Consider the following 20,343-nt stretch of genomic DNA (forward strand, 5'->3'; position numbering starts at 1 on the left):
TATCCTCACAACAGCCTTGTGAAGTAGGGAGTATCAGCAAGGAAACTGAGCCTTAGAGAAGTTAAATAACTCTCTCAAGGTCACACAGCTAGTTAAGTGTCTGAGTCTGGACATGAACCCCGGCTGTACATCTTCAATCTGTTTATAAAATAATGTTATATAAAAACACACAAAGAGGGACTTCCCTGGTGGCACAGTAGATAAGGCTCTGTGCTCCCAATTCAGGGGGCCCAGGTTCGATCCCTGGTCAGGGAACTAGACCCCACATGCCGCAACTAAGAATTCACATGCCACAACTAAGGAGCCTGAGTGGCACAACTAAGGAGCCCACATGCTGCAACTAAGGAGCCAGTGAGCCGCAACTAAGACCCAGTGCAACCAAATAAATAAATAATTTTTAAAAAATAAATAAAATCACACAAACAACAGTAAGGAAAATAGCCAAGAAGTGCTAACATTTATTTTCTGAGCACTTATGATATGCCATGCTTGTGCTTGGTGCTTGACATATGTTGTCCTTTTAAAACCTATTTGAAAAATGAAGTGAAAAAACCTCCTTTGATTTTTATAGTCCCTGTAAAGTAGATACTATTACCATTATATCCATTTTGCAGATGAGGAAAATGAGACTCAGGGGACATAACACCCGCCCAAGATCCCACAGCTGAGAAGTGGCAAGACCAAGTTTGTACTCAGCCACTTTATCCGTCATGCCCTTTGATGGGTCCTCTTGGGATGGTGGGTTTTATAGGTACTATTTTTTTTTTCTCTTTTCTCCAAACTTTCGGGAAGGTATACGTCTATAATCTAAAAATGGAATTAATTTAAAAAGAATTCCACAGCACCTGTAAGATTTTTCAGAATCCGAGTCTCTTCCTGGAGTGCAGAACTTTGAGACACCAAATCAGATAGCAGTCAACCCTGTTTTGCATAAAACCGTGGGGATTCTAGAGCCGGCAAGTCACAACTACTGAGCCCGCGAGCCTAGAGCCCATTCTCTGCAACAAGAGAAGTCACTGCAATGAGAAACCTGCACAATGCAACGAAGAGTAGCCCCCACTCACCATAACTAGAGAAAGCCTGTGTGCAGCAACGAAGACCCAATGCAGTCAAAAATTAATTAATTAATTTTAAAAAAAGACCTTATTAGACTTTAGGAATGATTTTTGCAAGTCTCCTCCACCCCATCATGAATCATTGTAAAAGTATCTCACATTATCTATGATTTTATATATATATATGATTTTTAATGACATTTTTAATATTGCATTTGAAATGGATTGTTGGTTTCGCTACCATAGTTTTTTTTTGTTTTTTTCTGAACTTGGGAAGCAATGCACTCTTTTTCAGGCCTCAGACATTTCCACGAGTCTTACAAAACTATTAGGCCCTGGGCCCTGTATCTGTTGTCCCCAGTGTACAAGGTGGGCCTGATGACTCCTTTGGTGAAGAAGGAGGAGGGCCAGGAGACTTTTGCCTGCCCAGGCACAGGGAGCAGAGCTGAGCTCTCAGAATTAAAACTAGAGGGTGTGCTGTGCCACCGGTCCTCCGCTCAAGGAGGACCAGCCAGGAGGGCACAGGATCTGTTTTCACATTGTTCTGTTTCAAATGTCCTGGCCCCAGACCTGCACTTTCCTGCAGAGGACAGCAGCTGAGGGGACGCTGGGGCAGGCAGGGGAAGGACACAGCCACTCCCCTGGTCCCTTCTCCCTTCCATGGCAAAAGGGGAATTTCAGGACACCCCAGGGACCAAATTCAAAGTAACTGCTGCTTGGCTTTGCTGAGCGCTTATGCATATTCTCTCATTTTAAACCTCACAATAACCATAAAAGCTGGGGGGCGCTGTTGTCCCCATTTTACAGATGAGGAAACAGGCACAGAGTAAGTTCACCCAGCTAGTGGGCACTGGAGCTGGAATTCCAACCCAGGTCTGTGCCCTCAACTTCTCACTGGATTTAATGCTAAATTTATTCATAGTCTTAATAATTAATGAATAACAATGACAGCTAAGATTGGTATACCTTTTCTTAAAACTCAAAGATTATATGAATACTTTCTTACTGTAAAATATCCAAGCAGTATGAATATAGAAAGCATCTTAATTTTCATGAGATTCCCCAGGTGAGGCAACTGCGTGGTAATGTTTGAGAAGCTCTGGTCCAAAGGATAAAGTGTTAAAGTGCCCAACTCCCCACACCCTCCCAGTCTCACTCCTGGCCCCGCAGGTAATTGCCAGGGACAGTGGTGTGTTGAGAGTCTTCTGGACTAGCTCTTTCTTGTTCACTGTCTTATTTGATGCTCACAACAAGCAGGGCAGACGTCAAACACCCTCAGGCCAGCTGGCTTGCCCAGACAGCCTGGATTAGAAACCCAATAACCTGTCTCCCTCTCCAGGAGGTGCCCATCCTTTTTTCCATGACATGATAATTAGAGCTTAACTCCTCACATTCTGTGACCAACTCCATAGAAGCCTGTGGCTCCCATCTTTTATGGGTAACATAGATGTATTATAAAAGCCTTCTGGGGGCTCTGAGTCAACATTGTGTCTCAGCTTTGCAGTCAGAGAGGTTGGGTTCGATCCTCAGTTTCCTCATCTGTGAAATGGGCATAAGAATCCCACCTCACAGAATGGTTGCAAGGATGAAATGAGATGAGCATGTGAAGGGCACCTGGCTAACATTCTTTGAGTGCTTACCAGTCCAATCATCCTCCCCACAGCCTTGCTCATTCATCAACTATATGGGCATCTTCCACATCCCAGGCACTGTTCTGGGTGCTGAGGACACAGGGATGAACAAGACAGGCTTTATGCCCTCATGGGACTGACACTAAAGAAGGGGAAGATGGCTGACAAGCAAGCCAACAAGATAAGTTCATGTGTGAGAGTGCTCTGAAGAAAATAAAACTGGGGGAGTCACATAGCTAGTGACCAGAGGGGTGGGAGGAAGTGGAACTTGAGCAAAGGTAGTCAGGGGGGGCTTCTCTGAGGAGGTGACCTTCGAGCTGAGGCCTGAATGAAGAGGAGAAAGCAGCCGTGCGATGACCTGGGGAGGACTGGGGAAGGTGGCAGAGGAGCCAGAAAAGAGGCCCTGTGAGGAGAGTGGGTGGGTGGGGTTGGGCAAAGCAGCAGAGGAGGGATCTGTGATCAGACACCACAATGAGGACACTGCAGCCTGAGGTGGAGCCCCTGCCTAGATCTCTGGCTCTCTCTGCCATTCTTTTTCTTTTTCTTTTTAATTAATTAATTTATTTATGGCTTGCGTGCGGGCTTTCTTTTTAATTGCGGCGAGCGGGGGCTACTCTGTTGCGGTGCACAGGCTTCTCATTGTGGTGGCTTCTCTTGCTGTGGAGCATGGGCTCTAGGCGCGTGGGCTTCAGTAGTTGTGGCATGTGGGCTCAGTAGTTGTGGCTCGCAGGCTCTAGAGCGCAGGCTCAGTAGCTGTGGCACGCGGGCTTAGTTGCTCCACGGCATGTGGGATCTTCCCGGACCAGGGCTCGAACCCGTGGCCCCTGCACTGGCAGGCGGCTTCTTAACCACTGTGCTACCAGGGAAGTCCTAATGAACGTTTGTTGAATGAATGAGTCTCTTGACTGCATGGGATTCACTGATGACCTTCCACAATGCTCTTTTACTTGTAATGAGTACTTAACATATTTAATCTTTTGTCATCTTTATTCAGTTCAATAAATTAAACATTGACTGAGCACCTGCTGTCCACCAGGCACTGTGCAAAGCTGAAGGGGCTTATGGGGGAAAGTGACAGGCAAACAGTGTGATGGCTACTATGAGAAGGAATGGGCCAAATGCTGTGAGAGCCAAGAAGGAAGAACAGGTGGATTCTTAACCACTGCGCCACCAGGGAAGTCCCTCTCTCTGCCATTCTTTCCACTGTCCTGGCCTCTCCTGAAGTCAGGCCTTTGAGGACGTGGGCACGCATGCACGCACCCATGCACACGCATATACATACACACACAAAAAGCACATACACACATATGAACACACACATACACATACATGCATGCACGCACTCAGAGGTCCTAGGAAGTGTGAGGGAGGCTGCAAGGAGTTTTAGTTCTACGGCTGACTAGTCCGGAGCTTGCAGGAAGAGACAAACCAACAGCTGACAGCCTCAGGCAAGGAGTTTCTGAAGTGGAGAAATAACCTTTGAGTACTTTGAGGGCTGATGTCAAAGGGGCAGAATTGCTCCATGTTTGTGGTTAGTTGAGAAAGAGCTGGCTTGAGGCAGGGGAATGGTCTCTGCATGGTCTGCAGAGAAGGCAAGGGACCCACGTGCCAGAGAAAAGGGCAAAGGGCCTCTCGCTTCCACAGCCAACCTCGCCTGGCCTCAGGCTTAGAAGCAGGTGTGACCCACTCATCGCCTCTGGCAGAGGCTTGGGAAAGTCCACCAACTCTACCCATTAACTAGTTGAAATGGGGAGGTTATTTTCTTTCCTCTGGCTTAGGATTTTGCCCCTGTAGAAGTAATTTCAAATATATTAGTGATCACAATTTGTGTGAAAAGTTTAAATTCCCGCCATTATAAACAAAGACTTTCAGTTTGGGTAAAAAATTAAAATGCAGGCATAGACTATCTACAAAAAGACATAGTTAAAATAAAAGGCACTGGTTTTACCCCCTTAGCAATCACATCTTCCTGGGAGAGGATAGGGAGCCAAAGGACCCCCACCATTTACCATGATATCTCAGGCATGTTGACCTCTGAACCTTAGTTTCCTTATCTGCAAAATGAGGTCAATCGCTTCAGGGCTGTAGTGAGGATGACTATATAATGACCTTGGGAGGGACCATGATTTGCTTAATCAGTCATTTGCAACTTAGTGCGTACTTTTGTTTTTTGTTTTTTTTAAAATAAATTTATTTATTTATTTAATTTTGGCTGCGTTGGGTCTTCGTTGTTGCACATGGGCTCTCTCTAGTTGCGGCGAGCAGGGGCTGCTCTTTGTAGCAGTGCATGGGCTTCTCATTGTGGTGGTTTCTCTTGTTGTGGAGCATGGGCTCTTGGCACGTGGGCTTCAGTAGTTGTGGCGCTCGGGCTCAGTAGTTGTGGTGCACGGGCTTAGTTGCTCTGTGGCATGTGGGATCTTCCTGCACCAGGGCTCAAACCCACGTCCCCTGCATTGGCAGGCAGATTCTTAACCACAGTGCCACCAGGGAAGTCCCATGAACAAGTTTTTGATCCTTTCCTGAGTTGAGGTTTAGATCAGGAGAGGTGGGCAGAAGTTCAGAAGCATCTGGAGGAAAAGTCAAGGAGTGAGATCAGGGTCCAGACTTTACCTTCAGGCCTTAGAGCCCCACTGACGGTCCTGTGGCGGGGACGGGGGTGGGGGGGGGAGGGACGGCTTGAGGGAGTGGGAGACTGACTAATCCAACCCTGAAAGCAACAAAAGCGGGACCCCCAGGCCCAGGCCCATTTTCCTGGGATGGGGTGGGTGTTGACTGTTGGCTCTGAGTCTGAGCGACACAGGAAGTGGAGGAGGAAGTGACAGCAATGGTGGAGAGTGAGGAAATTCCAGGCCTCACCCTTGCTTTAGCCAGAAATAGGATTTAGGGCAGAGACCAAACCTGTTCAACACCCTCCTTCAATAAGCATCATCGAAACCACCTACACCAGGTCTTGTGCTCAGTGCAGATGATAAAGCCAATCCATGTGGCCAGTTTCTTTGGATTCCATTCTCTGTATTACACCAAGAGATTTTTGGCATTTTACCCCGCATCCAGAGTCACTAACAAGTGTACCCACAATAAGAAACTCAACCCAATCTGCAGTTACGTTCCTTATTTTCCGGCCTCGTACTTGTAAACTCCATTTCCACACATATTCCCCAGGTTTTTGCTGGTACTGATCAGCAAGATCTTACAATGCATGTGATGTGTCAGCCTTCTCCCAGGTCAGATTTTTGTATGTATTTCCCTGCTGAAAAGATTTGGCTCTAGTTATGGTCTCAGAGAGGTGAAGCAACTTGCCCATGGTCACACAGCTAATATGTGGCTCCAGAGCCTGGGCGCTTAACCCACCTTTGCTTTAAAACAAGCACTCTGCTTAGAACTCCCAAAGCGTTTCTTTTTTTTAAAAAAATATTTATTTATTTATTTTTGGCAGCGTTGGGTCTTCGTTGCTGCGCGCGGGCTTTCTCTACTTGCGGAGAGCAAGGGCTACTCTTCCTTGCGGTGCGCGGGCTTCTCATTTTGGTGGCTTCTCTTGTTGTGGAGCACAGGCTCTAGGTGCGCAGGCTTCAGTAGTTGTGGCACGTGGGCTTAGTTGGTCTGCAGCATGCGGGATCTTCCCGGGCCAGAGCTTGAACCCGTGTCCCCTGCATTGGCAGGTGGATTCTTAACCACTGTGCCACCAGGGAAGTCCCCCAAAGAATTCTTGAGGGTCACGCAGTCCATCTCTCATGCTGCTGCTGGGGAGACTGAGGTGGGGATATAGAAAGGGGCTTGTCAAAGGTCAGAGGTCAGGGACAGAACCAAGCCTGTCTTCTGCTCTGCTCAGTGCCTCCCTGGGCAAAACCAGGCTCTGGGTTCGGAGAAAACTTCCTTTTACCTGTGCAAGCTCCCTTCCCCCAGCCCAGGGTTCCCTTGACTCCCTCCACATCCAGACTCAGGGAGAGACCTGCACTGAGCAGGGACTCCTTGCCTCTGCAGGGAAGTTCTGGCACGTCTCTGACCTGCACCTTGACCCGGACTACAAGGTGTCTGAAGACCCCCTCCAGGTGTGCCCATCCGCTGGCTCCCAGCCGGTGCCCAGTGCGGGCCCCTGGGGCAACTACCTCTGCGATTCTCCCTGGATCCTCATCAACTCCTCTATCTACGCCATGAAGGAGATCGAGCCAGAGCCAGATTTCATCCTCTGGACTGGGTGAGAGCCATCACCACAGCTACCCTTCCCTGGGCCACCACCTGTGCCCCAAGCCTGCCTGGCACCTTCCCCACACCATCTCCCTCAGTCCTCACCAGCCCTGTTGCAGAGAGGATGAACCTGAAGCTCAAAGCTTGTCCAGGGGAGCCTGGGCCTGGCTGATTCCAGGGTCTGTGCCCTTGATCTTGTGTCTTACGGCCTCAGCAGAATATGGCTCTCACTGAGGCTGGGGACACGGTCATGGCATGTCTGGGCATGTGGGGAACTCCCGGATTTTAAGTTGGGGGTGGGCGTGGGGGTCGCTGAACACTGGTGCCACTCCCAGCGGGGTTTGGGGACTGCAAGCCCCAGAGATCCAAATACAGGGAGGGGAGAATGTAGGAGGGCTGAAGGTGAGCCAGCATTGGGACCAAGTGTCCTGGTCAGCTGCAGGCCACCCCCGGCTGCCCTGGCCCTGGGGATCCTCACTGGTCAGAGCCCTACTCTGTGTGGAGGGAGCTTGAGGGGTGATTTCAGCTCAGCCACAGAGAGGCCATTCCTGCTGCTCATCCATGGATGCTGCTGGAAGTCCTCTGAGTTCCCTCAGCACTCGAGGTCCTTCCTTCACTCATTCGTTCCTTCCCTCCCTCCCTTGGTAGGTCAGCCTGTCTTGTGTGCTCACCCCCAGGAGACGGGGGGAACAGAGGTGATAGGGACCTGGACCCTCCTTCAGGGAGCTCGTGGTCTCTCGGACGACACAGACAAGGCCACTGACCATTATATCCCAGCGAGGAGAGAGGGTCACTGGGTGGATGGGGGAGCTTCACAGGGCACCTGACTCCCTCTGGCGGGATTGCGGAGGACTTCCCGCAGGAAGCGGTGAACCAGGGAGCGGGTGAGGAGTGCTGGCAGGAGCTCGGGCTGCTTGTGTCCTCCTCCAGCCTCTATGGACACTTCTGTAGGGAAGGCGGGATCAAACCCACGGCGTCCCCAGCTGCCCCTCAGTGTGACATGGGAGCGATCGGAATGACCCTCAGATGGACTATGTGGTCAGCAGCGGGAGGGGCAAGGCTGGACACTTAAGAAATGTGACAGTGTCTCAGCAGGGGCCTGGGCAGCTCTGGCTTCCCTGGGCTCAGGAATCCATCTAAGGAGAGAGTGAGATTTAGGCCACGACTCTGGCCTCCTGCTGTCTGAGGAGGGGCCCTTGGAGAAATGCGTAACATTCTAAAAGATTTGATCCCTCTGGGAAATTCATGACCCTTTAACAGAAACATGATTTTTCTGGGAAATCTCTGGGACTTGCAGAGGTGTATGGCATTGGACAAGATGACCTCTAGGACCCTTCATAGTTCTTCAATTTCTAAGAAATTGGACCTCTCCGGGAGAATTGCAGTTCCTTGGGGGATAACCTATAGAAATTGGATGTGTTTTTGCAATCCCCTGAGGGATAACCTGTAGAAATTGGTTGTGTTTTCTATCACACAGAATTAAATGCTCCAAACTAGAAAGAAAAAAAAGGGATTTTGTTCTATCTTCGTATTCCTGGCCTGTCCCCAGGGAGGACAGGGCTAAAAGGCCCCTCTTACTGCCCTAATGAGGGTATCAGAATCACAGTAGGATGTAATGGATGAGCATAGACTCTGGAGCCAGGCTGACTCGTTCAAACTCTGACTCCACCACTGTCTAGGTGCATGCGTTAGGCAGGGTCCTTCACCTTTCTGTGCCTTGGTTCCTTCACCTGTCAAATGGCACTAACAATAGAACCTATGTTGTAGGGTTATTACGATGAACAAATTAGTGGATAAGGGTACAATACACAGAAAGTACCCAGCACAAAGTGAGCCAGTGTGGGCTGCCAGTAGCGGTCTCAGGGCGATTCAGCTAATTAACTTCCCTGGGGAGTCTCTGGGCAGCAGCTGCCTCGCCCCGTCGGTCCAGCAGAGTCCTCAGGCTTTAGTTGTGAGCACCCCGCAAACCTCCTTGCCCACTTCTTCCCCCACCTTGCTGCATCTTTCTAAGGTGGATCCAGGAATTTAGGTCTGTCAAACGTGGGGGACTAAATGGTCCTGGGGTAGGTCCTCGACCTACCAGAGTAGATCTGAATTCTATATTCTGAAGCCAGCTCCAAACTCCTTAGAACCTTTGGGGAAACTCAGAACTCAGACATGGCTTCTTCATCCCAAGCTCCCCAGGGGCTTGCAGATGAGACTGGAAACCCAGAGCTTCCCTCTCAAGACCATATTAACTGCAACCTAGCAGCTATTACATTATAAATATATCTTTTCCCCCTTTATTGAAGTCCCATAAATACTCTGTGTGTAGATACCATTATTGTCCCTATTTTATAGATGAGCTAATAGAAGCTCAGAGAGGTTAAACAAACAGCCCAGTGACTCACGGCCGGTCAATGACAGAGCCTGGGTTTGGACTTTGTCCCACGTGACTCCCAACTCCAGCCTGGTCATTCCCCTTCAGTAGCTGTCTGAGGCTCAGTTCTGCAGTCTCTTTTCTTGTGGTAGAGCCGTCCCTTCTTTTCCTTGTGCCACTTCCCGAGCTGCCCGGCGGTGTTTTGCAGTGATGACACGCCCCACGTGCCCAACAAGAACCTGGGAGAGGCGGCCGTGCTGCAAATTGTGGAGAACCTGACCGAGCTTATCAGAGAGGCCTTTCCAGGTAAGACTGTGCCCCAGGTCCCCACAGCACTCCCTGATGCCCAGGCGGTGCCTGGCACAGTGGGACGACAACGGCAGCAAGATGCAGAGGAACGACCTTCACCCGTGGACAACGATGGCTGCTGGCCAAGACCTGGGCCAGGTACTTCACAGCGATTGTGTCTTACCTTCCAACAACCCTGTAAGGAACGTGAGAGTTTGTCAGCCTGTGGATACACACAGAATCCTGTTAATGGTGTTAAAAAACCAAATTCAACTGAGTAAATCTGAAGATCTATTTGACTGTATTCAACAATTCACGAATCAGGCAACATCCCATCTAGCAAATAGAAAGGAGCTCCAGGAACTTCCCTGGTGGTCCAGTGGTTAAGACTCTGCCCTCCCACTGAATGGGGCGCGGGCTCGATCCCTGGTCGGGGAACTAAGATTCCGCATCCTGTTCAGTGAGGCCAAAAAGAAAAAGAAGAAAAAAAAAAAGAAAGGCACTCCAAGGAGTTGTACGAATGGAAGGTTTTATAAACAGAAGGCGGTGGAAAAAGGAAGATTCTAGCAAAAAGTGGATTGTTTCAGGCAAGGTTACCTCCATTTACAGGAAGGGGTGGTGTCTATCAGGCAGATTTCCTCACTAGTGCTGACCAGGTAATTCCAGATTGACTGTTTAAAGGTCACATTCTTGGGAGAGGCTGAAACTTCAGTTAGGTTAGGTATGAACTTGGTTAATACCTAACTTGGTTTGCTGACCTGGGACTTAGCACAAGTAACTCCATTTTGGACCTGTTGTTTCTTTTTTAATAATGGAAATGCCTGACATTTCACTGGCTTCTGTCCTGACAGTTTAACACCAGACTCACAGCCCCTTCTCAAGGCATTTACTGTTATATCTGGGCATCTTCCCTGGGTGAGTCTCACGTGGGCTCGCACACAGCCCTTGCGTCCTGCTGTGGCTCTGGAATTGCCATCTACTGCCTTTAAACCGTCCCAGCTGCCGGGACTCTGGGGAGATGCTGATTTCCAGCCAAAGTGCTGTTTCGTGGTGCAATCCGAGGACTTCAGAGCCTGGGAGAGCAGGCCAGGACCGTGAGTGATTATGATAGCAACCCCAAGGGACTTGACAGGGAGAATGTAGCCTGGGTGCTCCATCTAATGGCCCTTGAAAATGGCTTTAATCAGGCTGTGCCAAACACAAGGTCCTGGGGGCTGAATCAGGCTCTCAGCCCGCCAGCTGGACACCTGTGAAAGCAGACCCCTAGGACCCCCCCATCCCCCAATCTCCTTTGGGTTCCAGCACAGCTGCTTCCTCTAAAGGTCTTGGTCATGGGTCCCCAGGACCCAGATATGAAATAATGATAATAAAAACAAGTAATAGCAGTGGCAAGAACAGCTATATGTATCCATGGATCAAGGGCTACGTGTCAGGCACTCCTTGAAGAATATTAGACGCCTCAGCTCATTCACTGTCAGGAAGGGGACTCAGGAGACTCACGGAGAGTGGAGCTGTCTCACGTTTTTACTGATGGCAAATGTGAGCCTTGGGGTCTAGGAAACAGGCAAGGTTGAGGACGCAGATCCTGGTTTGAGGACATCTCTTACCTATCACTCCTACTGCCACTCCAGGAGGGCCCCCCACCCCGAGCTGCTGCTGTTACCATCCCACTTCTGTCCCCGAGGCAACCTCATTTCTGACACCTCCTTCCCTCAACGTAAATCAGTGTGTGCAAAGAAGTTGCCTTGATGCCTCTAGTCTATGTAACTCAGCCCAACCCGACCCAACCCAGATATGCTTGGGCTAGTTCATCTCCCAGCAGAAGTCGCTACTAGGTTCAAACCAGGACACTCTCCCCCATGGCAACAATAGGTATTATTATCCCCAGTGTATAGATGAGGAACATATGGCTCAAAGCTAGTCAGTTCCTAGGGAGGGATTCAAACTCAGATCCGACACTGAGCACTCTTTTCTCTGCTCCACATGGGGCTTCAGGAATAAAAGTGAAATGATGGATAAGAAAATGCTTTATTACTATGACTTAACATACAAGTGTAAATAAGATTTTACAGTTTATAACGCGCTTGCACATTTATTGAATTTCCTAAATCCAAGATACCATTGGCTGTAAGATGTTTCATTATTTTATGTATCGCTAAGAGAAAAAATGCTCTCCAGGAAATTCCCTGGTGGTCCAGTGGTTAGGACTCAGCCTTTTTACTGCAGGGGGTGCGGGTTCAATCCCTGGTTGGGGAACTAAGATCCTTTAAGTTGCATGGCGTGGCCAAAAGAAAAAAAAGAAAAAAAAATTGCTGTCCATTAAAGTATGACACAGAACTTTCTCATGGCCTCAATGGTAAGACACATCCCACTTATAGAGATGTTAAAATATGAACACATTGGAAGAGGTGAAATGAGGCATTATCTTATTTGAGAATGGTAGCAGCACAGGTCAAGCAGAACACTCCCTATCATAGAGATAAATAAGCTGAAGCAACTTGTTGGAGAAGAGGAAGGGACTGAAATTTGAGATTTTGGTTCCATGTCATGAGTTCTTCCTGCCACGTGTCCCCCCCACCAGAGTCACTGTGAACACTGGTCCCTGTCTCTCCACCGATGGTAAATGCAGGTGTGCAAGGCAAACTGATCCAGGTCCCAATTCAGGTCCTGCCATGCTCTAGCTGGGCCATCCTCTGGACACTCAGTGTTCTCCCTGTGCAAAATGAGGAAAATAATGGTACCTGCCCAAAGGGTTGTTATGAGGATTAAATAAGGTAATCCATACATTCATTTAGTCAGTCAACAAATATTTGAGTGTCCTCTACGGGTGAGACACCACGCTAGGGGTAGGGGATGTGGCCGTGAACAAGATGCCAGGTCGTGCCCCCATGGAGCTTAGGCTTGTAAGGATCTTCTAACAGTGCCTGACACATAGAAGTGGCAAAAACCTGTTACCCCAAAACTGGGTTTGCCTCTTGGTGGGTGTCAAGCCAAAAGACACAACCGAGCCAAAGATCAGGAGAAGGAAGGATTGATTACTTGCAACAAGTAAGGAGAAAACCAGGGATCTTTCCAAATCAGTGTGTCCTTCAACAGCAAAACTGGGGAAGCTTTAAGCTAAGGATATATGCATATTCATGAAGGGGCTTGAGCAGGAGAATATGCAACTTAGAATTGGGGCAAAGGTTGACAGAGTCCAAGCTTTAGTTGATTCAAGTCGCAAGGGCCAGCAAAGGTCAGCATCATCATTCCTTAGGTTCCAGTTGATCTCACGGTCGAGGGGGTTTAAATTCTGCCAAACAGCCCAAGACAGTGCTTCAGGCTAATCTGTGCCATTGAAACAGAACTGGGAATCTTTACAACTGATTTATTATCTTTGCCCTTGTTACTTCTCTTGCCTGATAACAGTAGTTTGTTCTTTTGTTCCCTTAAGATCATTGTTACTGAGATCTGTTCAAGGGCAAGCATTGTAGCCAGGCTCAGATCCCAAAATGGCTTAGGCCAAAAATGGCTTCTCCTATGTCTCTGGGCACCCCCCACCTTATCTGCTTATAAACTGGGAGAGATAACCTCCCTTCTCATCTGCCTTTGGGATGCCAGGGATTTGTGTTTTCTCTTAAATGAATTCTTTTTTTTTTTTTTAATAAATATCAGAGCTGTATTTAATTCTGTTGTTTATTTATTTATTTTTGGCTGCATGGGGTCTTCTTTGCTGCGCGCAGGCTTTCTCTAGTTGCAGTGAGGGGGTGAGGCTCGTGGCAGTGCGCAGGCTTCTCAGTGCGGTGGCTTCTCTTGTTGCAGAGCGCAGGCTCTAGGCGTGCGGGCTTCAGTGGTTGTGGCACACAGGCTCAGCAGTTGTGGCTCGCGGGCTCTAGAGCGCAGGCTCAGTAGTTGTGGTGCACGGGCTTAGTTGCTCCGCGGCATGTGGGATCTTCCCAGACAAGGGCTCGAACCCATGTCCCCTGCATTGGCAGGCGGATTCTTAACCACTGCGCCACCAGGGAAGTCCTTAAATGAATTCTCATGGCTGCCTCCATCTGTGTTAGAGAGGTGAGGTTTTCTTTCAGGCAGTCACAGCCATGACTTCTGGCTTTGTGAATAATTCCTCATGGGAATTCTACGGCCTCCTCCTTTGGCAGAGCTTAGCATTTCCAGATCTTGTAGGCAATACAGGGTAAAGGGTTTGTTAGAATCATTTTTTCAACTAGGAATTGGAGGCGCCAGGCTTCCTCATTGGTTCAAGTTCACTCCCTGGGGTAAGCCAAGCTCATATAAGGGCGAGGCCCTGCCTTGAGCTCAGAGGAGTTTTTGTTTACTATCAAATATTTATTGAGCAACGACTACATGCCAGACACAGATGTAGAATGAAAGCAGGAGTGAGGCTACTCACAAGGAAGAAATGAGTCTGACAGGCTCCCCTCTCCCTCCTGGGTTAATTCACAGGCCACATCCTCAGGGAGGCTCCCCTGATCCCCACTCCCACCCCTGTTATACACTCCCACAGCAAGTGGCTTTTCCCTTTCTGTGACAGCCATTACTCAATGCCTATCAACCCTATTGCACTGCCAGGCCTCTGGGCCTGGGCCTGGGGGCCCAGGTCTACACGTTTGCATGTATTAGGTGCTCAATAAATATTTGTTGATTCATGAATGAGTGAAACTCCCCAGGCCTTCCAGGGTGCAGCAGACCCCTTCCCTGACAGTAAGATGGATCTGGACTTGACAAGAACAAGGCACACTAAATGACCAAGTGGCTGATCATGGACCTGAAGGTTATTTGGATCCAGCTTTCTCCTCCTCATCTCATGCTTCATTTCTGACCACGGAACTTTCTGCTGGGAATGGAGTTAGAGAACTCACTGCTCTTCCTTCCCAGATCTGAGCCAAGTTCTGCCAGATTCTATCATGTGGTTTTCTGCTCGGCTCTGTATTTTTCCTTATCTGTGCTACAGCTCTTCCCTATTAGCTCTGATAGCCAGTGGCTGAAACTAACTCCACTAAGCACTTTTGCATATATATTCTTATATTTTTCTTTTTCCTCCCAGATACTAAAGTCTATGCGGCTTTGGGAAATCATGACTTTCACCCCAAAAACCAGTTCCCGGCCGGAAGCAACAATATCTACAATCGGGTAGCAGAGCTGTGGCGACCCTGGCTCAGTAACGAATCCATCGCTCTCTTCAAAGAAGGTACTAACACCATTTGCTACTGTAAGGAGCACTTTATGCCAAGGTCTGATCTAATCTTATCTTCACAACATCCCCACGAAATAGGGACTGATTTTATCCCCATTTTACAGATAAGGAGACTGAGGCTTGAACATACCAAGTCACTTGGCCAAGGTCACCCAGCTTAGAGGAGGCAGACTTGGGAGTAGGATCCAGGGCTGATTCCAATGCCCATGTTCTTAACTCCACAGCACTAGTGAGGATCATAAGAGAATATTCACTGAGCATTTCCTGTGTGCCCGGAACTGCCCTCAGCACACTGCTAGACTCCTTACAACCATCGTAGGTAGGGGCAGTGGCCTTCAGTTCAGGCCAGGTTTCTCAACCTTGCCACTGTTGACATTTGGGGCTGGATAATTCTTTGTTGGGGGGCTGTCCTGTACAGTGTAGGGGGCTTAGCAGCACCCCTGGCCTCTATCCACTAGCTGCTAGTAACACCTCCAGGTGTGAAAACCAAAAATGTCTCTGGATGTTGCCAAGTGTTCCCTTGGGGACAAAATAACCAGGTTGAGAATCACTGGTTTGGAGACACAGTATCCCAAAGTGACCTGACCTCCTCTCCTTCCTTTCCTCAGTCCCTTGCTGTTGGGGCTCCCCCTTGGTCAAACCCAACCAGAAGCTCACAGCACAGAAGCCCATAGATTTAACCCACAGCTCCTGGGGCAGAGAGCTGAGTGGAGAAGGGTTGACAGTGGATCTGGAGGGGCAAACACACCTCTATGTTATGCCCATTATATGGAGGAGGAAACTGAGGCATAGAGAGGTTAAGGAACTTTCCCAAGTTGCACAGCTAGGAAGTGATAGAGCCAGGACTTGAACCCAGGCAGCCTGGCTCCAGAGCCTTTGGTCTTACCCACAGTGCCACTCCTATGGGAAAGATGGGAAGGGAGGAGGCAAGGGAAGGAGGAGGTGGGGGAGTGAAGTGGAGGGGGACAGAGGTGTGTCTGTTCGGAGGCTGGAGACCCCTTCAGATTCCCCCTGGCTGTGATGTCCTAGGTGCCTTCTATTCTGAGAAACTGCCGGGGCCAAGCGCGGCTGGGCGAATCGTGGTCCTCAACACCAATCTGTACTATAGCAACAACGAGCAGACGGCCGGCATGGCCGACCCTGGCCAGCAGTTCCAGTGGCTGGACGATGTGCTGACCAATGCGTCCCAAGCTGGGGAAATGGTAAGGGCTCCCCACTCGTCCTCTTCCCTCCCTGGGGTCTCTTCCCATACAAGTCCCCTACTTTGGCACAGACTCACCCACTCACTTGAGATGCCCACATCACAGAGGGTCTTTCATCAGCTCGGCACCTGAGGGGGCTGCTTCCATCCTCACAACAGCCCGTGAGGCTGGGACCCTGGAGTCCATTGCAGATGTGAGGCTCCTGGTGGACAGTGACAGTCTCGAGGCCCACAATAAGTGGTGGGCCTGGACTAGAACCCCAGTCTCCAGAATCCAAGGCCAGCACAGCTGCAGCCGCACTGTGGGCTAGACCTCAAGGGGATGCCCTGCCCTTGAGGTGTGTCCATCTAGTCTGCTGGGCTAGCAGGTCCCCGATGACTGACCCTGTGTCTCATTTGCCTGAGTCCCTGCTCTGACCAGCGCATCCCAGCAGGATCTCATGGCCAGTGCTTTTGCCCTCACTATGCATCAGATACGTTGCTAAGTGCTTTACATGGATGATCTCATTTAACTCATATCTCCACCAGTTAGGTGTCCTTCCCGATGAGAAAACTGAAGCTCAGAGAGGTGACACACAGCTGGTGTCCAGCTGCAGCTTGGCTCCAAAGCTCATGCTCTTAACTTCTCTTCCTACCACTGCCCCCGTCCCCCATTCTACCTCTTGCAACGGGGACCAAGGGCCCAGGCATTGTTAGCTGAGAGACTCGAGGAATGTAAGACGTGAACACACGTTACCACACAGCATATGCTACACAACCGTGCAAGGAAGGTTTGGGTACAGTGCCTGAGCTCTCCAAGAAGAGAAGCCTTGTCTCCGAAGGATCAGAAACGTTTCAGGAGGACGTATCCTTTGAGCTGGGTTTTGAAGCATGAGTAGCATTTACAGAAGTGAAAACGAGAAGGGCGCTCCAGGTGGCAGGCATAGGATGGGTAAAGGCACAGCGGGAGGGAAGCATGTGACACATTCATTTCTGGGTACAGGGAGATGCCGGATCACCTGGGAGAGGGATGGGGGAGGAGGTACCTTTGAGCCCATCTGCTTGCCTCTGGGGAGACGGGCAGGTTGTGAGAGGTAGAGATGAAGAGTTGTGGAAGGGGTCTCTGAGCCCCTGCTGGGCACCCCTTCCTCGTAGGTGTACATTATCGGCCACGTGCCCCCGGGGTTCTTTGAGAAGACGCGGAACAAAGCGTGGTTCCGGGAGGGCCCCAACCAGGAGTACCTTAAAGTGGTCCGGAAGCATCATCGAGTCATCGCAGGGCAGTTCTTCGGGCACCACCACACTGACAGCTTTCGGATGTTCTATGATGATGCAGGTACCCAACCTGGAGGGCCACGGCCAGACCAACGCCCTCTTTCCCTCGCCAGCCTCTCAGCTCCACTCTCTCTTGAAAGGTGCCCCCATCAGTGTCATGTTCCTTACACCTGGGGTCACCCCATGGAAAACCACGTTACCTGGAGTGGTCAACGGAGCCAACAATCCAGCCATCCGGATGTTTGAATACGACCGAGCCACACTGAGCCTGCAGGTCAGGAGCCTTGGGTCTGCTGGGGCCAGGGGAGGAGGGAGGAGGGACCTGATAACACCACTGCCTTCCCTAGCTGATCCACGCTCTACTGACCACTGAGACTCAGGAAGGTCAAGTTACTTCCACCCTTTTAGAGCTCAGGATCAGAAGAACCCTGGCTCTACCTCCAAATCCTGCCACCAAGTCAGGTCAATTCTCCAAATTGCCCTTTGCCCTGGATCATTGTCAAGGCCTCCTACTTGTTCTCCCCGCCTCCGGCACTGCCCTGCTGGAGCTCATCTGGTACAGCTAAGGAGGGGATTAATCTTTCTAAAGCATTTCTTGTCTCTTTCCTGCTCAAAAACCTTCAGTGGCTCCCCAGTGCTCCCAAGATAAGTTGGATCTCTTTGGCCTGGTATTCAAGGTCTCTCACAGTGTGACCTCAGGCCCACTGCCAGGTCTTCTCTACACTGGCTACGCTGCAGCTATGAGCAAAATCCCACACCTCCTGGGATGTGCTTGTGATTACTGAGATGACAAAGAAATATTATTCCTTAATGTATTCAACAAAACGTGTTAAGCCTCTGCCATGTGCCAGGCCCCGTGCTAAGCTCAGGAGATACATACGCGAACAAAAGTCACCGCTCTCCTGGAGCTGACAGACAATAAACAAACACATAAAGTTAAGTGTGGCATGAAATAAGTGCTAAGGAGAAATGAAAACAGGGTGAGGAGGCAGGTGGTGACACTTACGGGGTACGTGTATATGTGTGTAGTGTTAGATGGGGCAGGGAAGTGTCACTGATAGGGTGACATTTGAATTCTGAGTAACTTCAGGGAGTGAGCCGTGGGAGCGTCTGCGGAAGGGGCAGGAAGTGCACGCCAGGGGCCCAGGGTGGGAATGTGCTTGGTGTGTTAGGGGAGGAGCACGGAGGCCCACGAGGCCATGGCGGAGGTCGCGAGCGGATGGGGCGTCAGGTAATGTAGGCCATGAGGATGACTCTGGAATTTTAGAAAACCACCATTCTGCTGGGTGGAGAACAGGCTGTAGGGGGCAAGGGCAGACACAGGGGGATCAGTTAGGAGGTGACCACAGCCACCTGATGGTGGTGTGGGCCAGGGTGGCACCCGTGGGTGGTGAGGAGAGCCAGATCCTGGATGTATTTTGAAGGCACAGCAGACAGGATTTGCTGGTGGATTGGATGAAGGGTGGAAGAGAACGTGAGGAGGCAACGAGGGCTCCAAGGCTTTGGCCAGAGCACCTGGAAGGATGAGGCTGCCATTTATCGAAATGGGCTCACTGCAGGAGAAGCAGATTTTGGAGGAAGACCAGAAGCCTGGCTTTCCTGTTAACTTTGGGATGTCTAAGTGGCATCCAGGTGAAAATGCCGAGGGAAGAGGCAGCTGGGTATTCAAGTTGGAATTCCAGAAAGAGGTGGGTACAGAGATTTAATCTGGGTGTTGAGAAAGGACATTTAAAACCAGGGACTGCATGAGTTAACCTGGGTCCTCGACTCTAGAGTGAATGTATATGGAGAAGAGGTCTGAGGATTTTTAAGAGTGTGGTCCATTGTCCACATGGGCACTCAGACCACAAGGTTCGGGGAAGACTAAATGAAATAATGTAAGGTGCCTAGCAAGAAACTGCCATCCATCCATGGCAGCTCCTCTTAGCCCAGCTCTCCTGACCTAAAGCAGATCTGCAAATTTAGGTGGAAAGCGTTGCACAGATAAACCCTTCCAGATTCTAGTCCTGAAAATGCACCTGAGTACTCGGGGTCTTGGGTGTAGCCCAAGCCCCCTTCAAAGCACAATTCTATAAGCTAGCTCTCTCAGCCAGGCACTCCACCCCACTACTTTTATATTGCGTTTTATCCAGTCTTTTTGCAAATATTTACTGACAATCTTCTGGGTACCCGGGAGCTTGCTGGAACAGAAAATGCACAGGCTATGGGGTAAACAAGCTGGGTTCCAATCCTGCCTCAGTCACCTGTGGGACCCTGGCCAAGTGAATTAACCTCTTTAGGACTCAGTTTCCTCATCTGTGAAATGGGGAAAATAAGCAGTTACCTCATCATATTCAATCAGAGGATGTCTGCCCAGCATACCCGGCAACTAGTAAATGCTCAATAACTAAGAGCGGTCAGGATTACAGCTATTAGAATCTGGGGGCAAATGCAAGGTGGAGGATCGGGGGCGGAAGCGGACACCTGCTCACAGCCGGCCCGCCTCGCGCGCCCCCTCTGCAGGACATGGTGACCTACTTCTTGAACCTGAGCCAGGCGAACGCGCAGGGGGCGCCGCGCTGGGAGCTCGAGTACCAGGTGACCAAGGCCTACGGCGTGCCCGACGCAGGCGCCCGCTCTATGCACGCGGCGCTGGGCCGCATCGCCAGCGACCAGGGCGCGCTGCAGCGCTACTACGTCTACAACTCGGTCAGTTACGACACGCTGGCCTGCGACGAGGCTTGCCAAGCTGAGCACGTGTGCGCGCTGCGCGAAGTGGCCTTCGACGGGTATGCCGCCTGCCTGCGCGCCCCCGGCGTCGCGCCCGCGCCCCGCCTCGCGCTCCTGCTGGTGGCGCTGCTGGGCCTGCGCACGCTGCTTGTGCCGTGACCTTGGGCGCCGCCCGCTGATTGGCTTGGCTCGCCTTCCTCCTGGTAAAATGGGGAGAGCATCACCCCCGAGAGCTGGACTTTCCACCCTTTCCCCGGCGTCCGCAGAATGAACTGGGACGGGACAGCCGATCAGGAAATGAAGCCCCAAGGGCCCCACCAGAAGCACATTTCTTTCAAGTTTCATGTTTTATCCCAAACACAATGCTCGTCGTGCATGTTATTCTGTTATTAATTTGTAAATCATGTTTAAAGTAACTCCCTTGCCCAGTTATTGAATCCCCCTCCTCCTATTCGGATAATCCGAGT

The 20,343-nt window shown here is 50.3% G+C and overlaps 1 protein-coding gene across 4 annotated transcripts; it reads left to right on the forward strand.

The window, feature by feature from the left end:
• The first annotated feature begins 9,343 nt into the window (after window positions 1-9,343).
• Window positions 9,344-20,292, forward strand: SMPDL3B (sphingomyelin phosphodiesterase acid like 3B). Of its 4 annotated transcripts, none has more exons than XM_024766599.1 (6): window positions 9,344-9,536; window positions 14,563-14,706; window positions 15,742-15,914; window positions 17,048-17,228; window positions 17,308-17,441; window positions 19,670-20,292. In XM_024766599.1, the coding sequence occupies exons 3-6, from the start codon at window positions 15,843-15,845 to the stop codon at window positions 20,033-20,035; spliced, it is 753 nt and encodes a 250-aa protein (XP_024622367.1). In that variant the 5' UTR covers window positions 9,344-9,536; window positions 14,563-14,706; window positions 15,742-15,842; the 3' UTR covers window positions 20,036-20,292. The 4 variants fall into 4 exon arrangements, with proteins under 4 accessions (XP_024622367.1, XP_024622368.1, XP_024622365.1 ...); XM_024766600.1 differs by lacking the exon at window positions 9,344-9,536 and adding an exon at window positions 9,561-9,677; XM_024766597.1 differs by lacking the exon at window positions 9,344-9,536 and adding an exon at window positions 10,536-10,612.
• Window positions 20,293-20,343: the final 51 nt, after the last annotated feature.

This window comes from Neophocaena asiaeorientalis, unplaced genomic scaffold (genome assembly GCF_003031525.2).
Source record: "Neophocaena asiaeorientalis asiaeorientalis breed wild unplaced genomic scaffold, Neophocaena_asiaeorientalis_V1.1 scaffold79, whole genome shotgun sequence".
Taxonomy (NCBI): Eukaryota; Metazoa; Chordata; class Mammalia; order Artiodactyla; family Phocoenidae; genus Neophocaena; species Neophocaena asiaeorientalis.

Coding starts and splice junctions, on each gene's coding strand:
- SMPDL3B (XM_024766597.1), top strand. CDS start 10,537: ATGCTGATTTCCAGCCAAAGTGCTGTTTCGTGGTGCAATCCGAGGACT. Junction 15,915..17,047: donor CGTCCCAAGCTGGGGAAATG/GTAAGGGCTCCC, acceptor CCTTCCTCGTAG/GTGTACATTATCGGCCACGT. Junction 17,229..17,307: donor GATGTTCTATGATGATGCAG/GTACCCAACCTG, acceptor CTCTCTTGAAAG/GTGCCCCCATCAGTGTCATG.